The 24,280-nt window shown below is 42.0% G+C and overlaps 3 protein-coding genes and 1 non-coding gene across 4 annotated transcripts in view; 1 reads left to right on the top strand and 3 right to left on the bottom strand.

Annotated features, from left to right (window-relative positions):
- Nucleotides 1-24,280, bottom strand: part of LOC133055933 (olfactory receptor 1L4) — a 192,585-nt gene that overhangs the window by 90,468 nt on the left and 77,837 nt on the right. The gene's annotated exons all lie outside the window — the stretch shown is intronic.
- Nucleotides 2,743-3,702, bottom strand: LOC133055926 (olfactory receptor 1P1-like). The gene has a single exon (XM_061141004.1). It carries the CDS (start codon nucleotides 3,694-3,696, stop codon nucleotides 2,743-2,745), a length of 954 nt encoding a protein of 317 aa, XP_060996987.1. The 5' UTR covers nucleotides 3,697-3,702.
- On the bottom strand, nucleotides 6,032-6,138 carry LOC133058089 (U6 spliceosomal RNA). The gene has a single exon (XR_009693213.1). It is a non-coding gene; the product is annotated as a U6 spliceosomal RNA (small nuclear RNA).
- On the top strand, nucleotides 20,980-21,909 carry LOC133055925 (olfactory receptor 1A1-like). Its single transcript, XM_061141003.1, has one exon. The coding sequence runs from the start codon at nucleotides 20,980-20,982 to the stop codon at nucleotides 21,907-21,909; it is 930 nt and encodes a 309-aa protein (XP_060996986.1).

The following is a 24,280-nucleotide window of genomic DNA, read 5'->3' as shown; positions in this document are numbered from 1 at the left end:
TGAAAAGATGCTCAACATCACTCATTATCAGAGAAATGCAAATCAAAACCACAATGAGGTACCATTACACGCCAGTCAGGATGGCTGCTATCCAAAAGTCTACAAGCAATAAATGCTGGAGAGGGTGTGGAGAAAAGGGAACCCTCTTACACTGTTGGTGGGAATGCAAACTAGTACAGCCGCTATGGAAAACAGTGTGGAGATTTCTTAAAAAACTGGAAATAGAACTGCCATATGACCCAGCAATACCACTTCTGGGCATACACACTGAGGAAACCAGATCTGAAAGAGACACGTGCACCCCAATGTTCAGCACAGCACTGTTTATAATAGCCAGAACATGGAAGCAACCTAGATGCCCATCAGCAGATGAATGGATAAGGAAGCTGTGGTACCTATACACCATGGAATATTACTCAGCCATTAAAAAGAATTCATTTGAACCAGTCCTAATGAGATGGATGAAGCTGGAGCCCCTTATACAGAGTGAAGTAAGCCAGAAAGATAAAGAACATTACAGCATACTAACACATATATATGGAATTTAGAAAGATGGTAACGATAACCCTATATGCAAAACAGAAAAAGAGACACAGAAATACAGAACAGACTTTTGAACTCTGTGGGAGAATGTGAGGGTGGGATATTTCAAAAGAACAGCATGTATACTGTCTATGGTGAAACAGATCACCAGCCCAGGTGGGATGCATGAGACAAGTGCTCCGGCCTGGTGCACTGGGAAGACCCAGGGGAATAGGGTGGAGAGGGAGGTGGGAGCGGGGATCGGGATGGGGAACACGTGTAAATCCATGGCTGATTCATATTAATGTATGACAAAACCCACTGAAATGTTGTGAAGTGATTGGCCTCCAACTAATAAGAAAAAAATAAATAAAAACAAACAAACAAACAAAAAAGAAAAGAATGTCTCAGACACCACACAATTATCAGCCATTCTCATTTCTGCCACTCCATGGGAAAACTTCTATGAGCACTAGGAAGAAAGTATCTTCTTAGTTTGTATTTCAAAAGCCTTAAAAGATTTAAAGAGTGGCCAAATGAGTGCTCACTTGTTTTCATCAGCTCTTCATGCTAGCAAGGTTTTTAACTGCCATCATGGCACCCCATTGTAGCAAAGGTAACTGATTTTCCCCTGATACAAGGTTTTTGCTTCTTCCATACTAATATAATGTTAGCAGGGCATATGGGCACCAAGGATAATGAATACATTTCCCAGGCTCAACTGCAGCCAGTTGAGGCCAGTGATCAAGTTCTGGCCAACAGGATATAAAGGGAAGAGGTGTGTGCATTCCTCAGGTGACCTTTCCTCTTTCCTATTGGTTAAAATAAAGACTTATTATCAGAAGTTTAACAGTCACCTTGGCCCATAATATGGAGTCATTCTTTTTTTTTTTTAAATATTTATTTGTCTGCATTGGGTCTCAGTTTCAGCATGCGGGACCTTCTAAATGTGGCATGTGGGATCTAGTTCTCTGACCAGGGATCCAACCTAGGCTCCCTACACTGGGAGTGCAGAGTCTTAGCCACTGGACCACCATGGAAATCCCTGGAATCATTTTTTAAGATTGCCAGAGAACCAAGAGAGGCAGCCTGGATCTTTGATGATTATGTAATCAACATATCCTTAGACTGTTTATCTGTACACAAGAGGAAAATAAATGCTCAATTTTTTTAAAGCTACAATTATTTAGAGCTTCTCTCTTATAATAGCCAAACCATTATCATTTTCCCTACAAAATTCTGGTTAAGTAGGCAGGAAAATACCAATAATTTCATTCCACAGATGAGAAGACTAGACTTATACAAAGTAAATGGAGGTACTTATGTTAGGATCTGGGTCTCCTGGGAACCACTCAGGACTCACTTTCCTTATGAAACTGTGATGAATTTGTTCCATGGCCTTGACTTTAGACAATGCCTTTGCACTCACTCTTGGTCTTCATCTGGACTTGTGAATTTATGCTGAAGAAATAAAAATCATAAGTTCCAATTGTCTTTGACTCAGTCTTGGGTGAGACTAGAGGGCACACATTTCAACAGAAAGAACTTTGAGGGGACACAAGGTTCCCTTATTTTCTCATGATAAACTGTTCATAAGCCTGTTCACTGAAAATAACATAGATAATTCCTGTATTGCTGACAGCTTTGTTTTAATGGTCACAAGGATGTTTCATTCTTAACCTTCATGTAATATTTGTGTAATTTCCTCTTTTTATAGGAAAAAATATACCTGTTCACTGAAAGTTGTAAACTCTTTGCCACCCAATATTGACCTCTTTGCCACCCAATATTGACTTGCTAATATTTAGATCATGAACTACTTTCATAACTTCACTGATCAATCTTCTTTTTTTAATCAGAGAATAAGTTGCTTTACAACGTTGTGTTAGTTTCTGTTGTACAGCAAAGTGAATGGTCAACTTTTGATAAATTAATGTAAGTGGTTATGCAAACTTTTAGAATTATGAACATTGCAAAAGACATTCACTCCTGTGAAAAGTCATTTTATAAGCAAATAAGTGATAAAAGCAACTCTTAACTTTAAAGAAAGATGCAAAGTCTTGATTTTCTTCAATAATATCAAACGCATGGTGGAGAGGCAGGGGAAGGGAGTGGCAATAAGGTATGTACGTGGGATTTAGAAGTGAGACACTTGAGGTAGAAATTTCCGTGATGTTCCTCACTGAGGGGACAAAGGACACCTGCAGTTTCTCTGTAAGGTCACTGACCACAAGAGAAGGAGACTTTGCCCCTGAGAAGTCTCCCCAGGGCCCCCTTCATGTCCTTGTTCCGCAGGCTATAAATGAAGGGGTTTAGCAGAGGAGTCACCACAGTGTACATAACAGCAGCTGCCGTATCCTCTTCTATTGAATTGGGGGAAGAGGAGGAGGGACACAGATAAGCCCTGATCACAGTCCCAAAGAACAAGGCAACAACAGCAAGGTGGGATCCACAGGTAGAGAAGGCCTTGTACCTTCCTTGGGCAGAGGGGACCCTGAGGATGGCTGAAACAATGCGGATATAAGAGACCAGAATGAGCCCAAAGGGGATTAAAATGACTGCTCCCCCCAAGAAGAGGAGCACAAGCTCATTGACCTGAGTGTCAGAGCAAGACACCTTCATCAGGGGTCCCAGATCACAGAAGAAGTTGGGAATGATCTTCTTAGAGCAGAAGGAAAGTCGGAATATGAGGAATGTGTGTGTCATGGCAACAAGACTCGTAAGGGTCCAGCAGGCAGTAACCAGGATGATGCAACACTGGCGGCTCATGACCATGGCGTAGTGGAGAGGGTGGCAGATGGCCACATAGCGGTCATAGGCCATTGTAGCCAGTAGAAATATGTCCATGTCCCCAAATGTCAAGAAAAAGTAGAGCTGAGTCAGACACTCCACATAAGAAATGGACCTGTTCTGGGTCTGGATGTTGACTAGGGCCTTGGGGATGGTGGTGGAGGTGAAAAGGATGTCTGCACAGGACAGGCTGGCAAGCAAGAAGTACATGGGTGTGTGAAGACGCATGTCAGTGCCAATGGCCAGGATGATGAGTAGGTTCCCAGCCACCGTGACCAAGTACATCCACAAGAATAGCAGGAAGAGCCTGTGCTGCTGCTCTGGCCGCTCAGAGAGACCCCAGAGGAGGAACTCAAAGACGCTGCTCTGGTTCCCTCCTGCCATAAGCCCAGAAGTCAGAGAAAGGAACTTTGGATGAGACCCATTAACTCTCTCTAAGCATATTACACTCTACACGATCCATAAATGTGCCAGTCTCTTAGTTCTAGAGAAGAAAAACAAAAATGATCTTAATTTACTTGTATTGATCACATACTATGTGCACTAAACATTTTTAATGAAATCTACTAGATACAATATTCTAGGAAGTGTAAGAAACACAATTTAAGGAAATTAAACTAGATTTCTTGGTTTATTTCTCTATATGCTTTTCTGTCCCAAATTTCTTTAGTTGTAGTTTCTTCTTCAGCTGTATTCACTGGAAAGTCTAGAACCCTTCATTCATTCCACAGATATTAGGTGCTAATTCTGGACCTGGTAGAGTGCTAGATAAATAAGACAATGATAATCCTTAAATTTAGAAAAACTTCAATTTAATGGGATATACATAACTGTTTATTTTTAAAATTCTATAAAATTTTTATTCAGAGTTCTCCCCCCTACCACCACCATTCAGCTGCCTTCAAATCACTCTCAGACACCAGACTTCACCTGGCCTGGTCTATCATGTCCAAAAGTCAACATTCTGAAGACACAGTCTAGTATCTATTCTAGTGTGTGCACGTTCAGTCGCCCAGTTGTGTCCAACTCTTTGTGACGCTATGGATTGTATCCTGCCAGGCTCTTCTGTCCATAGAATTTTCCACGCAAGAATACTAGAGTGGGTTGCTATTTCTTCCTCCAGGGGATCTTCCCGACCCAGGGATCAAACCCACATCTCTTGCATTGGCAGGCGAGTTCTTTACCACTCAAGTCACCAGGGAAGCCCTATTATCTATTCCACCAGAAACCAATTTAATAATCAAATAGCTATTTAGTGAATAGATTTAAGATAACTCAAGTTATCTATAACAACAAAGAAGAAATCATAATCCCCAATCATAAGAAACTTTAGTTTCTAAAGTCTCAAAACCTGGTTGGATGTATTCACACACACACACACACACACACACACACACACACACACACACACACCCCTCTAATACAAAGCAGACTGAGGCAGAAAAGGAAGGCTTTCTGGGCTCTAAATGTACTTTTGGATCTTGTCAGCTGGCTAGGGAGCTGGAAGTTTGAGTATAAGGTGGAGGAGGGACTGCAGGCTGAGGTAAACGCTGGAAAGGGAGCTGAGGGCCAAATTAGGAAATATCTGTACTGGAAGGTAAAGGATCTGGAACTTAATTCTGGATGTTATAAAGAGCCACTAAGACTCAGTCAGTAAAGAATCTGCCTGCAATGCAGGAGACCTGGGTTCAATCCCTGGGTCAGGAAGATTTCCTGGAGGAGGGCATGACAACCCACTCCAGCATTCTTGCCTGGAGAATCCCATGGACCAAGAAGCCTGGTGGGCTACAGGCCATGGGGTCACAAAGAGTCAGACATGACTGAGCAACTAAGCACGCACACAAAGCTACTTGAGTAGAAAGTGACGTCAGTACCTGAGTAGGTCCAGTACATGAAAACCCCGCTCCTGTCCCATCTGTGAAACCAACAGAGGGCCAGACAAGGAGTCGGTCCGTCAGGTGGAGGGGAAAACATCACCTTTGTTACAGAAAAAGACTAGGCTGCAGATTTTAGCTGTGTTCATTAAGTGACCTTTTTAATATACTTCCAAAATTAAATCGATTTCCCCTTTCACAGGCTCAGTTGGACAATTATGGGACTCTTCCATATGTTCAGTTCAGTTTAGTCACTCAGTCGTGTCCGACTCTTTGCGACCCCATGGACTGCAGCATTCCAGGCCTCCCTGTCCATCACCAACTCCCGGAGTTTACTCAAACTCATGTCCATTGAGTTGGTGATGCCATCCAACCATCTCATCCTCTGTCACCGCACCCCCCCCCCCTTTCCTCCTCTCACCTTTAATTTTTCCCAGCATCAGGGTCTTTTCAAATGAGTTAGTTCTTCAAATCAGGTGGCCAAAGTATTGGAGTTTCAGCTTCAGAATCAGTCCTTCCAATGAATATTCAGGACTGATTGCCTTTAGGATAGTTCCTTCCATATGTAAATATACATAAGCTCTTAAAGCATTTGTATGCCATCAGGAATGTGAGAAGACAATCCACAGAATGGGAGAAAATTCTTGCCAATCATATATCTGATCAGAGATTTTTGTGTGTGGGCTTGATAAACATTTATTGGATTAATGAATAAACAGTAGGTGCTTAATATATCATCTTTAAAGAATAAGTGAATAAATAAAATATTTTATAATATTTCATTTTCCAAAGATACACTATGCCAATTTTCAATTTATTTTGCCATACTGGAGAGATATCTTTTTAAAAATATGAAACACTTCACAAATTTGTATGTCATCCCTGCACAGGGGTCATGATAATCTTCTCCATATGATTCCAATTTTAGTATATGTGCTGTCAAAGCGAGCACTGATCAGAGATTTTTTTTTATTTTATTTTTTGATCAGAGATTTTTATCTAGAATACAAAAAAACAATTACAGTTCAATAATAAAAAGAAAATTAACCCAAATTTAAAACGAGTAAAGGATCCTAATAGACATTTCTCCAAAGAAGGTATACAAATGAGCAATAAGCATACAAAATATGTTCAATACTACTGGGCTTCAAGTTAATACACATCAAAATCACAAGATGGCACGTCACATCCTCTAGAATGACTAGAATCAATAAATCAGATAACAAGTGTTGTCAAAGATATGGAGAAATTGGGATCCTTAAAAACTGTTCATGGGAATGTAAAATAGTTCTGTATCTTTGGAAAACAGTGTGGAAGTTTCTCAAAAGGCTAAAAGAAGAATTTTCATATGACCCAGCAATATCACTCTCACGTATATACCCAAGAGAAATGAAAACATATGTCCACACAAAAACGTGTACACAAATGTTCATTGCAGCATCATTCATAATAGACCAAAACTGAAAAAGATCATGAACTGGTGAATGGATTAGTAAAATGTGGCATATCCATACAACCAATCAGTGTTTGTCAATAAAAAGAAGTGAAGAACGCATACATGCTAACAACATGGATGGATCTTGAAAACATTATACTAAGCGCAAGGAGCCAGACACAAAGAACAATGTATTGTGTGATTCAGTTTATATGAAACATCTTAACAGGCAAATCTGTAGAGACAGAAAGCAGATTAGTGGCTGCCTAAGGCTGGGAGGGATGGGCGAGTTGGGGCAGGGTAGCTAAGGAATGTACGGCTTCATTTCAGGGGTGATGAAAACGTTGTAAAATTGGTTGTTGTGATTACTGCACGGTTCAGTGGATACTGAACATAAAAAGTCATTGAACTGTATATTTTGAATGAGTGAATTATATTATATATATTATATATTATTTATTGAATTGCATATCAATAAAGCTCTTAAACTTTTTAACTTCTTCAAAAAAACTTAATAAAAGAGATAAGCCACTTTCTAACTTACTCAAGAAAAAATGAGAGGGTAGGGAGAAAAACCACAAATAGACAAAACAAGAAATGACAAGGGGGATATAAACTGAAAAAGCAAATTATTTAAAGTCACTATACTATTTAGCAAGAGGCCATGCAAACAAATGTGTAATTCCAAATGAAATGATTCCTCCACTGTAAACTCACATTTTCTTTTGGAGAATGAAATGTACCAAAAATTACCCTGGTAGAGATGGAAAGTCTAAGCCAACAACATTCCAGAAAGAAAAAAAAAATGCTGTAGTAATCATTTTTCTCGTGGTAATACCACAAGAGGAACTGCCCTCAAATATCAGTGGCTTACAAAAACGAAGACTTATTTCCTCACTTTTGATGGATGTCGGGGTTTGCCACATGGCTCAGTGGTAAAGAATCCACCTGCCAATGCAGGAGACACAGGAGACGCAGGTTCAATCCCTGGGTTGGGAAGATCTCCTGGAGTAGGAAATGGCAACCCACTCCAGTCATCTTGCCTGGGAAATTCCACTGACAGAGGAGCCTTGCTGGTTACAGTCCACGGGGTCTCAAAAGAGTCAGACACAATTGAGCACGCACGTACATTACATGTCAGCTGCAAGTTGCGTGTGGCTCTGACTAGCATTGCTTTGTGTATCTTCTTTATTTTGAGATCCAGGCTGAAGAAGCAGCCCATCTTTGTGACATGCCATTCATAAGGGAAAAAAGGAAAGAGCAAGGGAGCTTATGGAAATGCACAGTGATTCTTTTTTTTTTTTTTAATATTTAGTTACTTGGCAGCACTGGGTCTTTGTTGTGGCACGTAGGATCTTCAGTTGTGGCATGTGGAATCTAGTTCCCTGACCAGGGATCAGACCCAGGCCCCCTGGATTGTGACCATGGATTCTTAGCCACTGAACCACCAGAGAAGTCCCATCACAGCAATTCTTAAAGTTTTTGCTTGGAACTGGCACACATTACAGTGATCCAACTTCATCGGTAAAAACACAGCAGAGGGATGCAGAACCACAGCCTCCCACAGGGAGGCAGTGCAAGTAACACAAAGAACAAGGGGAGTTTTTTTTCTACCTTCCCCAAGAAAGGAAGAAAGTAGAAATAAACGGACATCAAAAGTACAATGTAGCATGTCTGTCAGTAACGTGTCCCCAAGAGCAACACACAGAAGCAGGAAGACGGGAGGAGGGTAAGTGATGCCTAGAGAGGCCAGAAAGAGGAGGGCCCAACACACCAGGAAGGAGTGATCTCTCACCTGGACAGGGCAGGTCGCAGCACACCAGGCTGCATGTCTAACTCCAAGGCTCAGAGCAAGACCTCCCAAGTAAAAAGCATCTCCCATAAAGTCAAAGAGCAATACAGCTGATTCATGTTGTTGTACAGCACAAACTAACACAACATTGTAAAGCAATTACACTGCAATTAAAAAAAAAAAAAAGTCAAACAGCAGAGCAGGTTCCTACTGGAGCCTCCCTGCAGAGGAAGGGAAGGATACTGGGGAAGGGGGGCGGGGGGGGGGGGGGGGGGGGGGACAGTGTTAAAGGAACAGAACCTCCATCCAGTGCATCCTACCAGAAGCCCAATCCTTTGGCCACCTGATGCGAAGAACTGACTCATTGGAAAAGACCCTGATGCTGGGAAAGATTGAAGGCGGGAGGAGAAGGGGACGACAGAGGATGAGATGGCTGGATGGCATCACCGACTTGATGGATGTGAGTTTGAGCAAGCTCCGGGAGTTGGTGATGGACAGGGAAGCCTGGTGTGCTGCATACCGTGGGGTCGCAAAGAGTTGGACACGACTAAGCAACCGAACTGACCAGAAGCCCTGACCCGAGAACATCCTAAATTCCCAGGGCCACTGGAAGCAGACACTGCTGTCATCCTTGGCTAAGAGGAAACTGAGGTTCAAAGATGCTGAGTGAGGTGCCTCAAGGTCATACTCTGATCAGTAGCAGAATCTGGATCTGCTCTTTACTCTTGAGACTCCTACTGCCACTGGTATACTGTACTTTAGAAGGGAGAAAGGCCAGGAAGAGCTGACAGTTGGGTTTGAATAGCATCCTACTGGCCAACTAGCTGTTCATCCTGATGCTCTTCCTCTGATGGCCAACAGATGCCATCCTGGGTGCCCCAAGTTCCTTCCATCAGTGCCTGCTTGATCTTGACTATATCCCTGTGACCTGTCCACTCAACACTACCATCTGACACTGTCTGCTCTGTTAGCACCAAATATGATATTTATCAGCTTCGTAAACACACAAGATCCCCTCAACATCACCCTTCCCCCAGTCCTCACCACTGGATGTTCTCAGTTATCCTTCCTTCTGCCTGGAACACTCTCCAGCACCACTTCTACCCCACCTGTTCCTGCATCAAGTCCTGCTCATCCATGAGATTCCAGCACAAACATCCCCAGGAGGACATCTCCAGCTTCCTGCATCTTGCTGGGTGTTCCGATGTCAACCTTCACATCCCTCTTTCAACACCACTATAATTTACAATACCTATTTCATTAAGTCCAGGCTTCAACACCGGAATGAAACCTTTGGGGATTGAGGGTCCCTGTGTGTTCTGTTCACCATGTGCTTCCTCAGTGTCTAAGATAATGCCTGGCACCAAAGAAATGTTCAAGAAATCAACCATGTGTGAGCGTATGAAGGCATGGACACTGGAGGAGGCAGAATTCAATGCCTCCATTTTTCCTTCAGAAAACTGAGTTCCACAAACACAAGAGAAGCAACGAGGCAGCTTCCCTGAATTCCTGTGTGGATAGAAGGAGGGGTACAATACCCATGGAACCTACATTCAAGGAGTCCAGAAGCTTGCACTGACAGCAGACCAGCCTTGCCTTGACAGAGGGTGCACATTCCCAATTCCCATCCAAGCTTGGGCCACCCAATACCAAGAATCAGTCTCATGGGAAGGAATTTCTCAGTCAAAACACAGACTCCCTTTTTCAGAGTGCCCAGCTTTCTGAGTTTCCCTGCAGGGGCTGTTAATAAAATATGAAATCCTCAGCCATCCTAGAAGATTTGCCTTGGACTTTTCTGTGTGTAAAAGAAACTGTCCTTCACACTGTCCAGGGGGCAGGGGTGCTGGTTCTAAATTCCCCTGCTAGGCTTCCCTGGCTTCCCTGTTGTGGCTCATTGGTTAAGAATCTGCCTGCCAATGCAAGAGACACGGGTTCTATCCCTGATTCGGGAAGACCCCACGCATGGCAGAGCTGCTAAGCCTGTACACCACAACTACTGAGCTTGTGCTCTAGAACTCAGGAGCTGCAACTACAAGCCCACGTGCAGGGACTACTGAAGGCTGCGTGCCCCAGAGCCTGCGCTCTGCAACCAGAGAAGCCACTGCAGTGAGAAGCCCAACCAGCGCAACTAGTGGGTAGCCCCTGCTCACCGCAACTGGAGAAAACAAAGACCCAGGACAGCCATAAATAAATCAATAAAAAATAAACACCCCTGCTGCCTCTGTGGAGCCCTTCTGGGCATACCAGCCTGCAGGGAAACTACCTTGCCTGGTTTTCCCCATCACCTATTTACTGTGCCCCTCATTTTAGGCAGCTCCCATAAACTGCCTGGGGCATCTCTTGTCTTCTGGTGGAAGAGACTTTTAGGTTTACAACATCCTTCCTCAAAAACTAAGCAAGTGTCAAGATTTTGTTATGCTTTTATTAACAAATGCTTAGGTATTTTCCTCCCTTCTTGACCTGACATCTCAGAGATGGAGCGAATGCTTTATCTACCTTCACAGTCCTCATTGCACCAGGACAGCTTGGGCAGTGTTTGCTATTGTGCATGGGGGCTGTACTAGGGCTTGTGTTCCACCCCAGCTGTGGAGGGAGCTTACCTTCCTGCCCGTGTTCATCAAGGACGACCTACTTCTTCAGTGTAGGTCGGCCTCTTCTTCCATGGTCTACATCATTGGAAATTCACATGAAAAATCTGCTTGAGTACTCAGAGGCTGTTCCTGTGTGGAGCAATGAAGGTAATAATAGGCTTGTGTCCAGGTTGCCTGCTTCCGGGACAGGCCTGCAGATTGGGGGTGTTCTGTTCACTAACACCAGGACCCCACTAACACCAGAGTAACCCTAGGGTTTCCAGCTCTGAGCTATAAGGGCACTTGTGCTATTTATGTATTTCCCAGGTAGCCTCAGAGCCCTCTCAGGGGTCCTGTGGGAGTTTGAAGCTTAGTAATTGCCCCATGCCCTTTACATCACCTCAGGAGCATTGCTGAAAAGGAGGAAGGAAGTGGTCCAACAGCACTGGGATTTCCTTTCAGAAAAGTTACTAACTGCCTGTCTCTTGGGCTGACTAAAACCTTCCCTAGGAACTTGCCTGGTGGTCCAGTGGATATGAATGCGCCTGCCAATGCAGGGAATACAGGTTCAATCCCTAGTCTGGAAAGATTCCACATGCTGCAGAACAACTAAGCCCCCGTGCCACAACTACTGAAGCCTGCAAGCTCTAGAGCCCCACAAGACCACAAGAGAAGCCACCACAATGAGAAGCCGTCACACTGCAACTGGAGAGTAGCTCCTGCTCACCACAGCAAGAGAAAGCCCACAAGCAGCAACAAAGCCCTAGCACAGCCAAAAATAAATTTAAAACTTCCCTCACCTGGTGAAGGAAACCGACACCCAAGTCCAAGAAACACAGAATGTCCCAAACAGGATGACCAAAGAGACCCACGGGATGGCACATTATAACTGAAATGCCAGAAGTTAAAGATATAGAGAGAGCCTTAAGAGCAGTAAGAAACAACTAGTTATGTACAAGGGAACCCCATAAGACTATCAGCTGATTTTTCATCAGAAACTTTATAGGCCAGAAGGGACTAGCATGATACGGTATGTCCCCTACATACAAACCTTTAAGTTTCGAACTTTCAAAGATGTGAATATGCGTTTTCATGTCCAATCACGTAAGTTAGTAGGTAGAACTAATCCAGCAAGGAACCGGAAGCTGTGTCATCAGCATCGGGCGTGAGTGAAAACGCAGCTTGCCTTCCATCTGCTATTGCTGACGATCCTTTAGCTCTTCCATCTCCCAGCCCTTCTCCCTCCTCCAGTCATTAACTCATCCTGCCTGTTCACTTGATGCCCATCCCTGTATGCCAGCTTTATACTGTACTACCGTACTTTTCAAAGTACGGTGCTGCAAGATTAAAAATGTCTTATTTTTTGTTTGTTTTTTATGTATTATTTGTGTGAAAGGTATTACAAACCTTTTAGAGTACAGTACTATATGGGCTTTCCAGGTGGCACTAGTGGTAAAGAACTCATCCGCCAATGAAGGTGTTGTAAGAGATGTAGGCTCGATTCCCGGGTTGAGAAGATCCCCTGGAGGACAGCATGGCAACCCACTCCAGCATTCTTGACTGGAGAATCCCATGGACAGAGGAGCCTGGCAGGCTACAGTCCATGGGATCTCAAAGAGTCGGATACGACTGAAGCGACTTAGCATGCACGCAGCATGCTCCAACTATATATCGGATTGTGTGAGTTGGGTACCTAGGCTAACTTTGCTGGACTTAAGAACAAATTGGACATACAAAAGCACTCTTGGAATGGAACTCGTTTGTATGTAGGGGACTTACTATAGTACTGAAAGGAAAAAACTTACAACATAGAATACTCTACCCGGCAAGGTTATAATTCAAAGTTGATAAAGACTTCTCAGAGAAGCAAAATCTAAAGGAGCTCATATGTGTACCATTAAACCAGCCTTACATGAAATGTTAAAGGAGCTGCTTTATTTTTTTTTTATTTTTTTTTCCAGTGGGTTTTGTCATACATTGATATGAATCAGCCATGGATTTACATGTATTCCCAATCCCGATCCCCCCTCCCACCTCCCTCTCCACCCGATTCCTTTGGGTCTTCCCAGTGCACCAGGCCCAAGCACTTGTCTCATGCATCCAACCTGGGCTGGTGATCTGTTTCACTATAGATAATATACATGCTGTTCTTTCGAAACATCCCACCCTCACCTTCTCCCACAGAGTTCAAAAGTCTGTTCTGTACTTCTGTGTCTCTTTTTCTGTTTTGCATATAGGGTTATCATTACCATCTTTCTAAATTCCATATATATGTGTTAGTATGCTGTAATGTTCTTTATCTTTCTGGCTTACTTCACTCTGTATAATGGGCTCCAGTTTCATCCATCTCATTAGAACTGATTCAAATGAATTCTTTTTAATGGCTGAGTAATATTCCATGGTGTATAGGTACCACAGCTTCCTTATCCATTCGTCTGCTGATGGGCATCTAGGTTGCTTCCATGTTCTGGCTATTATAAACAGTGCTGTGCTGAACATTGGGGTGCATGTGTCTCTTTCAGATCTGGTTTCCTCAGTGTGTATGCCCAGAAGTGGTATTGCTGGGTCATATGGCAATTCTATTTACAGTTTTTTAAGAAATCTCCACATTGTTCTCCATAGCGGCTGTACTAGTTTGCATTCCCACCAACAGTGTAAGAGGGTTCCCTTTTCTCCACACCCTCTCCAGCATTTATTGCTTGTAGACTTTTGGATAACAGCCATCCTGACTAGTGTGTAATGGTACCTCATTGTGGTTTTGATTTGCATTTCTCTGATAATGAGTGATGCTGAGCATCTTTTCATGTGTTTGTTAGCCATCTGTATGTCTTCTTTGGAGAAATGTCTGTTTAGTTCTTTGGCCCATTTTTTGATTGGGTCATTTATTTTTCTGGAATTGAGCTGCAGGAGTTGCTTGTATATTTTTGAGATTAATCCTTTGTCTGTTTCTTCATTTGCTATTATTTTCTCCCAATCTGAGGGCTGTCTTTTCACCTTACTTATAGTTTCCTTTGTTGTGCAAAAGCTTTTAAGTTTCATTAGGTCCCATTTGTTTATTTTTGCTTTTATTTCCAATATTCTGGGAGATGGGTCATAGAGGATCTTGCTGTGATTTATGTCGGAGAATGTTTTGCCTATGTTCTCCTCTAGGAGTTTTATAGTTGCTGGTCTTACATTTAGATCTTTAATCCATTTTGAGTTTATTTTTGTGTATGGTGTTAGAAAGTGTTCTAGTTTCATTCTTTTACAAGTGGTTGACCAGTTTTCCCAGCACCACTTGTTAAAGAGGTTGTCTTTTTTCCATTGTATATCCTTGCCTCCTTTGTCGAAGATAAGGTGTCCATAGGTTCGTGGATTTATCTCTGGGCTTTCTATTCTGTTCCATTGATCTATATTTTTGTCTTTGTGCCAGTACCATACTGTCTTGATGACTGTGGCTTTGCAGTAGAGTCTGAAGTCAGGCAGGTTGATTCCTCCAGTTCCATTCTTCTTTCTCAAGATTACTTTGGCTATTCAAGGTTTTTTGTATTTCCGAAGAAGTGAAACTCTCGCTGTTTGCAGATGACATGATCCTCTACATAGAAAACCCTAAAGACTCGTCCAGAAAATTACTAGAGCTAATCAATGAATATAGTAAAGTTGCAGGATATAAAATTAACACACAGAAATCCCTTGCATTCCTATACACTAACAATGAAAAAACAGAAAGAGAAATTAAGGAAACAATACCATTCACCATTGCAACAAAAAGAATAAAATACTTAGGAGTATATCTACCTAAAGAAACAAAAGACCTATACATAGAAAACTATAAAACACTGATGAAAGAAATCAAAGAGGACACAAACAGATGGAGAAACATACTGTGTTCATGGATTGGAAGAATCAATATTGTCAAAACAGCTATTCTACCCAAAGCAATCTATAGATTCAATGCAATCCCTATCAAGCTACCAACGGTATTTTTCACAGAACTAGAACAAATAATTTCACAATTTGTATGGAAATCATTGTTATTCTAGTTACAGAAATCTCAGTACATTAAATATCTGAAGTCAGTCACAGCCAGTAAGAGGCATGCATGCATGTTCAGTCACTTCAGTCTTGTCTGTTCTCCCCACTTCACACCAGACTCTTTTGAACCTATCAAGGGCAGCCTGCCAGGCTCCTCTGTCCATGAGATTTTTCAGGTAAGAATACCAGAGTGGGTTGCCATTTCCTTCTCCAGGGGATCTTCCTGACCCAGGAATCAAACCTGCATCTCTCATGTCTCCTGCATTGGCAGGTGGGTTCTTTGCCACTAGTTCCACCTGGGGAGCTCCAGTAAGAGGCAGAGCCAGGATTGAAAGCAGCCAGAGCTCACTGTCTTCACCATGCTCCCCTACAGAAACTCAGTGACATCTCTGCCACAGACACTTGGTCACAGGATAACTATAACCACTAATCAAGGGCTGTTATAAAGGTAACACATACATGAAATGGACTAGGTAACATCAGGCCCTTTCCAGCTTTAAGAATCTAAAGAAGTAGGAGACCCACCACCAGCATGCTAAAGTATAATTCCCACCATGACTACCCCGCCCCAATCAAATGATAGAGGAAAGATAAAATAGAATCATTTTTCTCTGCCCCACTTCACACCAGAAAGGCTTCAGTGTAGACTGGAAGTAAAACCAAGAGCTCAGTTGTATCACAGTCCTTGTTGCTCCCAAGGGGTAACTCCAAGTTTATGCTGAATAGGATAGAATAGCCCAGTGCTTGGACACTAGAGACACTCACTGGGAAGCCATCTCGCTCATCCTTCCTTCAAGGAGAACTCTAGGATAATTACTCTTAAGGGCCGCTCTGTCCCCTCAGGGAATAGCTATAGGAGTACATCGACAGATCTTACCAACGGTCTGACTTCATTCAGCCTGAAGAGGACCAGCAGGAGTCCTGTTTCAGGACTTTATAACGTGGTGAATGAGTCATGATTTTCTCTATGCTATAACACACTCTGCTTCCATGAAGCCAGAGTTCTCATCTGGAGGCTCCATTCAGGACAGATTCATCTGTCTTTTCTGCTCTAAGGCTGGGAAACCTGAGTCTCTTCTTTCCAAACCACCCTAGTCCTGTCTCCTTTTCTTCAGGGACAGGGGGCTAAAAACCAGATCTCTAGGCTCATGACTGACTAGCACTTTCCCCAGTGTGCCTGCCCCCTAGAAGGAATGCTAACAGTGTGAAACCAGCTACTGCAAGCTTCTCATTCATGAGAGAGAAGGGAAGGCCACGGGACCAGTAGCCTTTTTGGCAGCATCTAAGCTGATTGCCCAGTAGGAGCAGCAGATACCAGAGAAGAGACTCTATGATAGACATAGCAAGGGATAGATAGCCAGCAACTGCACTGCATACATTATCTCTTTTGACTCTTGCTAAACTTCCAAGAGGTAAGTGAAGGGAATATGCTACGCACAGGCCTGTACTATAATTAATGGGGCTTCTTTGAAAACTAATAATGACTTTCTCATTACCCCCAGGCAAAGGGCTGGGAGCAGTAAAAAGTACATCGTGGAAAGACATCTTGAAAACAAGATGTTGAAGTAATGATGTGACTGATGGAAAACCATTAGTGACTGTTCTCATGCCCGGAGCCTTGAGGAAGTTGCTGAGAAAGGTCTTCACTAGCTGAAGAGCTAAACAGAGTCATGAAAGGCCTGAAGGTTTGACATTGAGGACTGTGCATTGTATATCTTTATCCCCAGTTTGAGACTGTAAAGAACATGCATCTCTAGAGCACGAATAAGGAAGTAGAAGTTAACAATAAAAGGCATGCAAGGATTAGGAACTAGGCTTTTGCCTGCAAATGGCATCAGCCCCCTGATCCCCACTTTATTTCTGAGTCTTCTTTTTCTTTATTCTTCTGTGGCACCGCTCCTTCGGGTCAGTTTGTTGTTGGGCTGGTCCCGACAGTAAGTAGAATTATTGTCATTTTATCACATGGAAAAATGGTGAACTGAATTGCCTGGAATCCTGAGGGCTCAGACAATAAAGAATCTAAACTTCCTTTCCAGACTGATTTTCCCACTGTACCCTGTGCCCCTATTAAAGATACATAATCTGGAACTTCCCTGGTGGTCCAGAGGTTAAGAATCAACCTTCCAATGCAGGGGTTCGATCTCTGGTTGGGGAACTAAGATACCACATGCCATGGGGCGACTAAGTCTGTGCACTCTAGAGCTCACGCACTGCAACGATCACCCAGAACAGTCAAAAAAGAGATACATAATCCATTTCTGCCTAATGTATTTTTCCATTGTATGAATTCTTTGTCCTTGAGTTTTCTCCATGAAATTAAACTTGGACTTCATCTGTTAGGTGATAAGTGGACAGTGAGTGATTTAAAGAGACAGACACAATCACAAGCAGGTTAAAATATACTTTTGGATCCAGTAGGCAGACATCTCTATAAAGAAGCCTGTCTGAAAAAAGAACAACATAGGTTTAAAATGGGATAGCAGATAGAAAGAGTTGTAAGACTGAGGAACATTTGTTGAATGACGAAAGAGGATATGATATTTACCAGTCAATGGGAAAGAGCTGGTATAAAGGCAGAAACTGGAGAAAGAAAATACCACAGCTGAAAGAATGGTGGAGTTATATAGCTAAGGAAGCCGAAGAGAAGAAAGGTGTGAACATACGGATGCATTTACACTTTTCTTCTAAGTTTCTGAAGAGAAAGAACAGAATGGAAGCACGTGTATGGAAATTATGTTCTAGGGCAAATATTGAGGGAATATTTCCTTAAGGGTTTAAGTTTCTCAGTGAAGAGGGATGTGACACCTATGTTTTATTGTTGTTGTTGTTTAGCCACTTAGTCATGTCTAACACCTTTGCGACTCTAAGGACTGTAGCCCACCAGCCTCCTCTGTCCATGGGAATTCTCAGGCAAGAATATTGGATTGGGTTGCCATTTCCTACTCCAGGGGATCTTCCTGACCCAGAGATCAAACCCGCATCTCTGCATCTCCTGCACTGGCAGGTAGATTCTTTACCACTTAGCCATCAAGAAACCTCCTGGCCCACCTCAAACACCACCAATTACTTATTAAACTTATTTATAATTTCTATGTGTTTTCATTGGAATGGAACCCGCTGACATTGGCTAAGTCTGCCATGTTGCCAAGAGCCTCAACTCGAAGCATTACCCTTCTTTGCCATATGAGCTAACCATAGTCTCTGAACCTTCCAGTTTTACTAACCCTCTCAACTGTGAGATATTATGATTTCATGTGAATATAGGGAAAGGCATTCAAGAGAGAAAATCAAATTCACTTAGGTGCAGAGATGAAAAAGTACATCATATTTGGGGGAAAGATAATTTTATCTGCATTCCCTGTGCCTATGTGTGTACTATAAACCTGATATGTACTATAAGAGACATTCAGAATAAGTGCATAAATTTATTACAGATTGAAGCAATCATTGATTATAAGTCTTTTTGTAAAATTTAGTGAATTACTTGGGATATTCCAGACTACGGTAACAAATACATGACAAATGCAATGGTTTTAACAGTATGAAGTTTTTTTCCTTATGTAACAATCCCATTGGGTGTCCTTGGTGGATGATGGTTCTCCAAGGGACACAGGCTCATTCCACCATGTGACTCCATCATCCCATTCAGCCTCTTGGACATTTCCAGCCAGCCAGCACAAGGAAAAAGAGTGTGGAGGAAGCCTGATTTCATAATCTCTCTCTAAATTTTCTTAACTTTGCTTTTTTGAACTAATTCTTTAAAAAATATTTTTCTGTATTTTCTTTTTTCAGGAAACAATTTTTTTATGTTGTAGTATAGTTGATTCTGGGCTTCCCTGGTGGCTCAGCTGGTAAAGAATCCTCCTGCAAAGCAGGAGACCTGGATTCAATCCCTGGGTTGGGAAGATCCCCTGGAGAAGGGAACAGGTACCCACTCCAGTAATCTGGCCTGGGGAACTCCATGGACTATTCCATGGGGTCACAAAGAGTTGGACAGGACTGAGTGACTTTCACTTTCATAGGTGACTGACAATGTTGTGTTAGTTTCAGATGTACAGCAAAGTGATTCAGTTATACATATACATATTTATCTATTCTTTTTCAAATTCTTTTCCCATTTAGGTTGTTACATATCATTGCAGAGTTCCCTGTGCTATACAGTAAGTCCTTGCTGGTTATCCATTTTAAATACAGCAGTGCATACATGTCTTATAGATATCCAACTGTCCCAGCACTCTTTACCAAATGTACTGTCTATCCTTTCCCTGCCTAGTACTAAACCAACTGTGTTTAGTATCAATTTCTAACAAATGTTGGATCCGTTTCTAGCTCTCTAACATATTACATAGATCTGTTTGTCTATTCCTATGCCAGTTCCACTCCACTGTCTGAATTACCAGAGTAAATCATCTTGATAACTGACAGGTCAGTTTCTTTCTCCTTATTCTCATGCCTCAAACTCTCTTAGTTCTCCTGGGTCTTTATTCTCAGACTACATTTTTGGATCAGTTTAGTAAATATCATCTTTTAAAGTAACCTATGGTATTTTGATCGGGATTGTGGCGAACTCATAAATTAATTGGAAGTAAACTGACATTTCAGTTATACAACATTGAAACTTCTGTTAATAATATTTAATCTCCCTGTTTTTTTTTTATTATTTGTTTCTTGTTGTTTGGTAAAGTTTTGTAGCTTTTCCCAGCCAGTCTGGACCTCCTCTTTTTTAAAGAATTATTTCTCTATTTCTTAAAATTTATCTTGCTATCATGAATGGGAATAATTTTTAAAAATTATAATTTTCAATGTATAAGACAAGTGGCCCAGGTAAGTGCTGCTAAGGGGAATAGACCAGAGGTCCCTGGGTCAGGAAGATCACCTAGAGAAGGAAATGGCAACCCACTCCAGTATTCTTGCCTGGAGAATCCCATGGATGGAGGAGCCTAGCAGGCTACAGTCCACGGGATCGCAAAGAATGGGACATGACTGAATGACTAACAACAGAAGCATAAGACAATATTGATATTTTAATATTGCCTAAATCTTTTAGTATATCTAGAGTTTCTCTTGAATTTTCCTTGAAAACAACTCCGAATTCTATCTACTTTGTTCTTTCTATCCATTTCTACTAAGCAGTAGTTGAAAGTCACCATCAAATGGGATGAGTCACCAAAGGAGATAATAATAATAATAAAAAGATAAGGAAGGTCAAAGAGAAAAACATTATGATCACATACACTTAAGAGTTTGGAATATAGAAGAAACATATCAAATGTGAATGCTTACCTTAAAAATGAGATGCCCAAGAAGTAAATTCACTGATCTCACTTTGCTATGACCTAACCCAGATGGTCTTTATGATCTGCAATTTTCTGATGCCAATGTAGGCAGTTGTGATGTTCTGGACTCTGGGGCTCATTCTCAGTTTAGTCAGTGGAACACTTTCCAATCGTACAATTGTACTAGCCGTTCTTTGCACTGGAATGCTTTCTCAAAGACTCCAAAATATTGTCCTTTGCTTTTCATGTGTGATAAGATTAGCGTATGATTCTGGCTTCTCCATTAATTTCTAAGGTCCTTGAAGCAGTCTTTGCCATATATGAATAAAAATGGGTAAGTTGCACTTTTCCCATATTTATGCTTTTGCCTCAAGAACTAACAAAGTTTCTAGCACATCAAATATGAACTTAATTGCCTGTTAAATAGTTAAACCCTAGGTGTTTGGGTATGGTGCTGAGACTGGAGAGGATGGGCACTTCATAGATGACTTACTTCTTAGAATGAGTGTCCAGGGCTCATTGTCAGCTAGCCCCACGGACCAACAGGGATGTTTTACCTGCAATGCACTGCCTATCTCTGGATTTGGTAAACCCAGGTATTAACACAGCAACTACAGGAGTCAAAAGTAGTGGCTTAAAAAGAACATTATACACAGCATTTCACTATTAATTCTGGATTCCTCTCCCCTTTCCTGCTGAAGGATCCATGAGAGAAGACAACCAATCCTCTACCTTCAATTTCATCCTCCTGGGAGTTAGTGGTCAGCAGGAAGAGGAAGATGTCTTCTTCATCCTCTTTCTGTTCATTTACCCCATCACATTGATTGGAAACCTGCTCATCATCTTGGCCATTCGCTTCGATGTTCACCTCCACAACCCCATGTATTTTCTCCTTGCCAGTCTCTCCTTCGTTGACATCTTCTTCTCCTCTGTAACCATCCCTAAGATGCTGGCCAACCACCTCCTGGGCACCACAGCCATCTCCTTTGGAGGATGCCTAACACAGATGTGTTTCATGTTAGCTCTGGGTAACACAGATAGTTACATCCTGGCTGCAATGGCCTATGATCGAGCTGTGGCCATCACCCACCCACTTCATTACACAACAATTATGAGCCCACGGACTTGTGTCCTGCTAGTCACTGGGTCTTGGGTGGTTGGAAATGCCAATGCCTTCCCGCACACTCTGCTCACAGCTAGCCTGTCCTTCTGTGGAAACCAGGAAGTGGCCAACTTCTACTGTGACATTGCCTCTTTGCTCAAGCTGTCCTGTTCTGACATCCACTTTAATGTTAAGATGATGTACCTGGGGGCTGCTGTTTTCTCTGTGCCATTACTATGCATCATCATCTCCTATGTTCGGGTCTTTTCCACAGTCTTACGGGTTCCCTCTCCTAAAGGTGTGCTCAAAGCCTTATCCACCTGTGGTTCCCACCTCACAGTTGTTTCTCTGTATTACGGGACAGTCATGGGCATGTATTTCCGCCCTCTGACTAGTTACAGCCTAAAGGACGCTGTGATAACCGTGATGTACATCGCAGTGACCCCAATGTTAAATCCTTTCATCTATAGTCTGAGGAATCGGGACATGAAGGCTGCCCTGAGGAAACTTTTCAGCAGCAGAATCTTCTCATAACCAATGTGAGATAATGTTAGAGACTGCACTAAACCAATTAAAATATACTTGAAAAGTCAGCCTTAATATTCTCCCCCTCCAAGTCACCTTATTCTGTACAGACATTAAATTTCTTTTCTCAGAAATCTGGTAATAGTTTGATGAGACATGCTATTATCCATTTATACATGTAATTGCTCCTTTTGGCAGAGTGGCAGGAAAGTTATTAGATCCTGTTCCAATGAGGCTACTGACTGGCAGAGTAAAGTTGGGAATGTCTGTTGTTGTTGTTTTAATTGCTAAGTCCTGTCTAACTCTTTCAGGACCCCATGGACCACAGCCCTCCAGGCTCCTCTGTCCATGGGATTTCCCAGGCAAGCATACTGGAGTGAGTTGCCATTTGCTTCTCTAGGGGATCTTCCTGACCCAGAGACTGAACCTGCATCTCTTGCTTGGCAGGTGGATTCTTTACCACTGAGCCACCTAGGAAGCCTTGAGAACATCTCAGTCATGGTTTAAGGTGTACATAATATAAACAGAAAAGATCTGCCTTGTCTCTGTCTTAGAAGGTAAGTATTGCAGTATTTCATGCTTTGGAGTCTACAAGTTATTATTTAAACATCAGTTTGGAGAATTATTAGGTTATATCACCCCTACTTTGCTTGAAAACCTTGAGGACAAGAGTTGTCTTAACACTTTGCTCTATTTCTACAAATGTTGGTCATTGCGATCAATAATTGTTTGTGAAGGTAGAATGGGTGAATGTAAGTGAATAAATTTAATCTGATAATGATTAGACATGAATACATTTGACATTATTTACCATCTATCCTATACTGGGTATGTTATAAAGTAATTTTGGAGCCATTCAGGAAGCAGAAATTATAAAGACTTAACACAAGGAATTACTTACATAGATGCATTCTGAAAGTGACTAAAACAAGATAAAAGATGAATACTGATATAATCCAAAAGTTACTAACTGCAAGAAGAAGCTGTTTTCACTAGAACTGGGGGAAAGGAAGGGGTACATGGTGTTACCAGAACCTAGGAGTTCAGCAGAGGGATGACCACATGCCTGAAGCTCACATCTCTGAGAGGAGCTGCCAAGCTGCTTTTACTTGGTCCTCACCTGTGGAGGTGATGCAAATGTTCATTCCTGCAGTTCTGAATCCTCATGAGTGTGTGCTAAGTCGTTTCAGTCATGTCCAACTCTTTGCGATCCCATGGATTGTAGCCACCAGGCTCCTCTATCCATGGGACACTCCAGGCAGAATACTGGAGTGAGTTGCCATGTCCTCCTCCAGGGGATCTTCCTGACCCAGTGTGTCTCCTGAATTGCAGGCAGATTCTTTACCACTGAGTCACCTGGGAAGCCCCTAGAAAATGATGCTTTTATTGAAAATAACAAGAGAAAAATTTTAAGAAAACCAGGTCTATTTGGGGCAGACTTTAAAGGTTCCTGAGGAACACACTCAGGGAAATGTTCGATAAACCATACAGTGAAGATAGGAAGCTTTGCAGCAAAATTAACAGAGCATGAATCAGAGTGGCACTGATAAGTAAAGTTTGGGAATAGATAAAATTATCTAAGAGCCTCTGTAGGATGACTAAATTTCTAGAAAAAGGGGGCATAATGGAGAATGAGGATTCTGGTGGGGGGAAAGGAAACTTGTACAAGTTTGACTTGATGTTCCTATGAGTCAAGCTATGTCTCTCGATTTTCTATTCATCAAAGCACACTGCACAGTGTATTTTCATTGTGTTGTCATAAAAACGTCGAGTGGGCATGCAAATGCTTGTTTTGGAAAAAAAGATGAAACAATAGCCAACACAAGGAAAACAGTGATGAGTGCTACAAAAGAAGTTCCAAATGTGCCATATAATTTCAGAAAAAGTAGATATTTCTTTAAAGATCAAATATATTGGGTTGGCAAAAAAAACTCCATTGACACACATACATTATTGATACTATGCATAAAATAGGTAACTAGTGAGAAGATACTATATAGCACAGGGAACTCTACTTAACACACTGCGGTGACCTGCATGGGAAGAAAGTCCAAAAGGAAGGGGATATATGTATATGTATGGCTGATTCATTCTGCTGTACAATGGAAACTAACACAATTCTGTAAACAACTGTACTCCAAGAAAAATTAATTTTTAAGAGTTCTTGATCTTATAGATCTTATAGAAAAACCTGAATGAAATTTTTGGCCAACCCAATACATGTGTGCGTGTGATATTCTCTTACTATATCACATACATTATTGTCTCTTTAAATTTTCAAAAAGCCCTGCAGCACAAAATTGTAGCCCTCTTATACAGACAAGAACACCAAACCTCCAAAAGGTGAAATGACTTCATTGATGTGTTTCAAGAGGATGGT

Source organism: Dama dama, chromosome 5 (genome assembly GCF_033118175.1).
Source record: "Dama dama isolate Ldn47 chromosome 5, ASM3311817v1, whole genome shotgun sequence".
Taxonomy (NCBI): domain Eukaryota; kingdom Metazoa; phylum Chordata; class Mammalia; order Artiodactyla; family Cervidae; genus Dama; species Dama dama.
The sequence above is the reverse complement of the archived record's forward strand: the minus strand, read 5'-3'. Positions and strand labels throughout refer to the sequence as shown.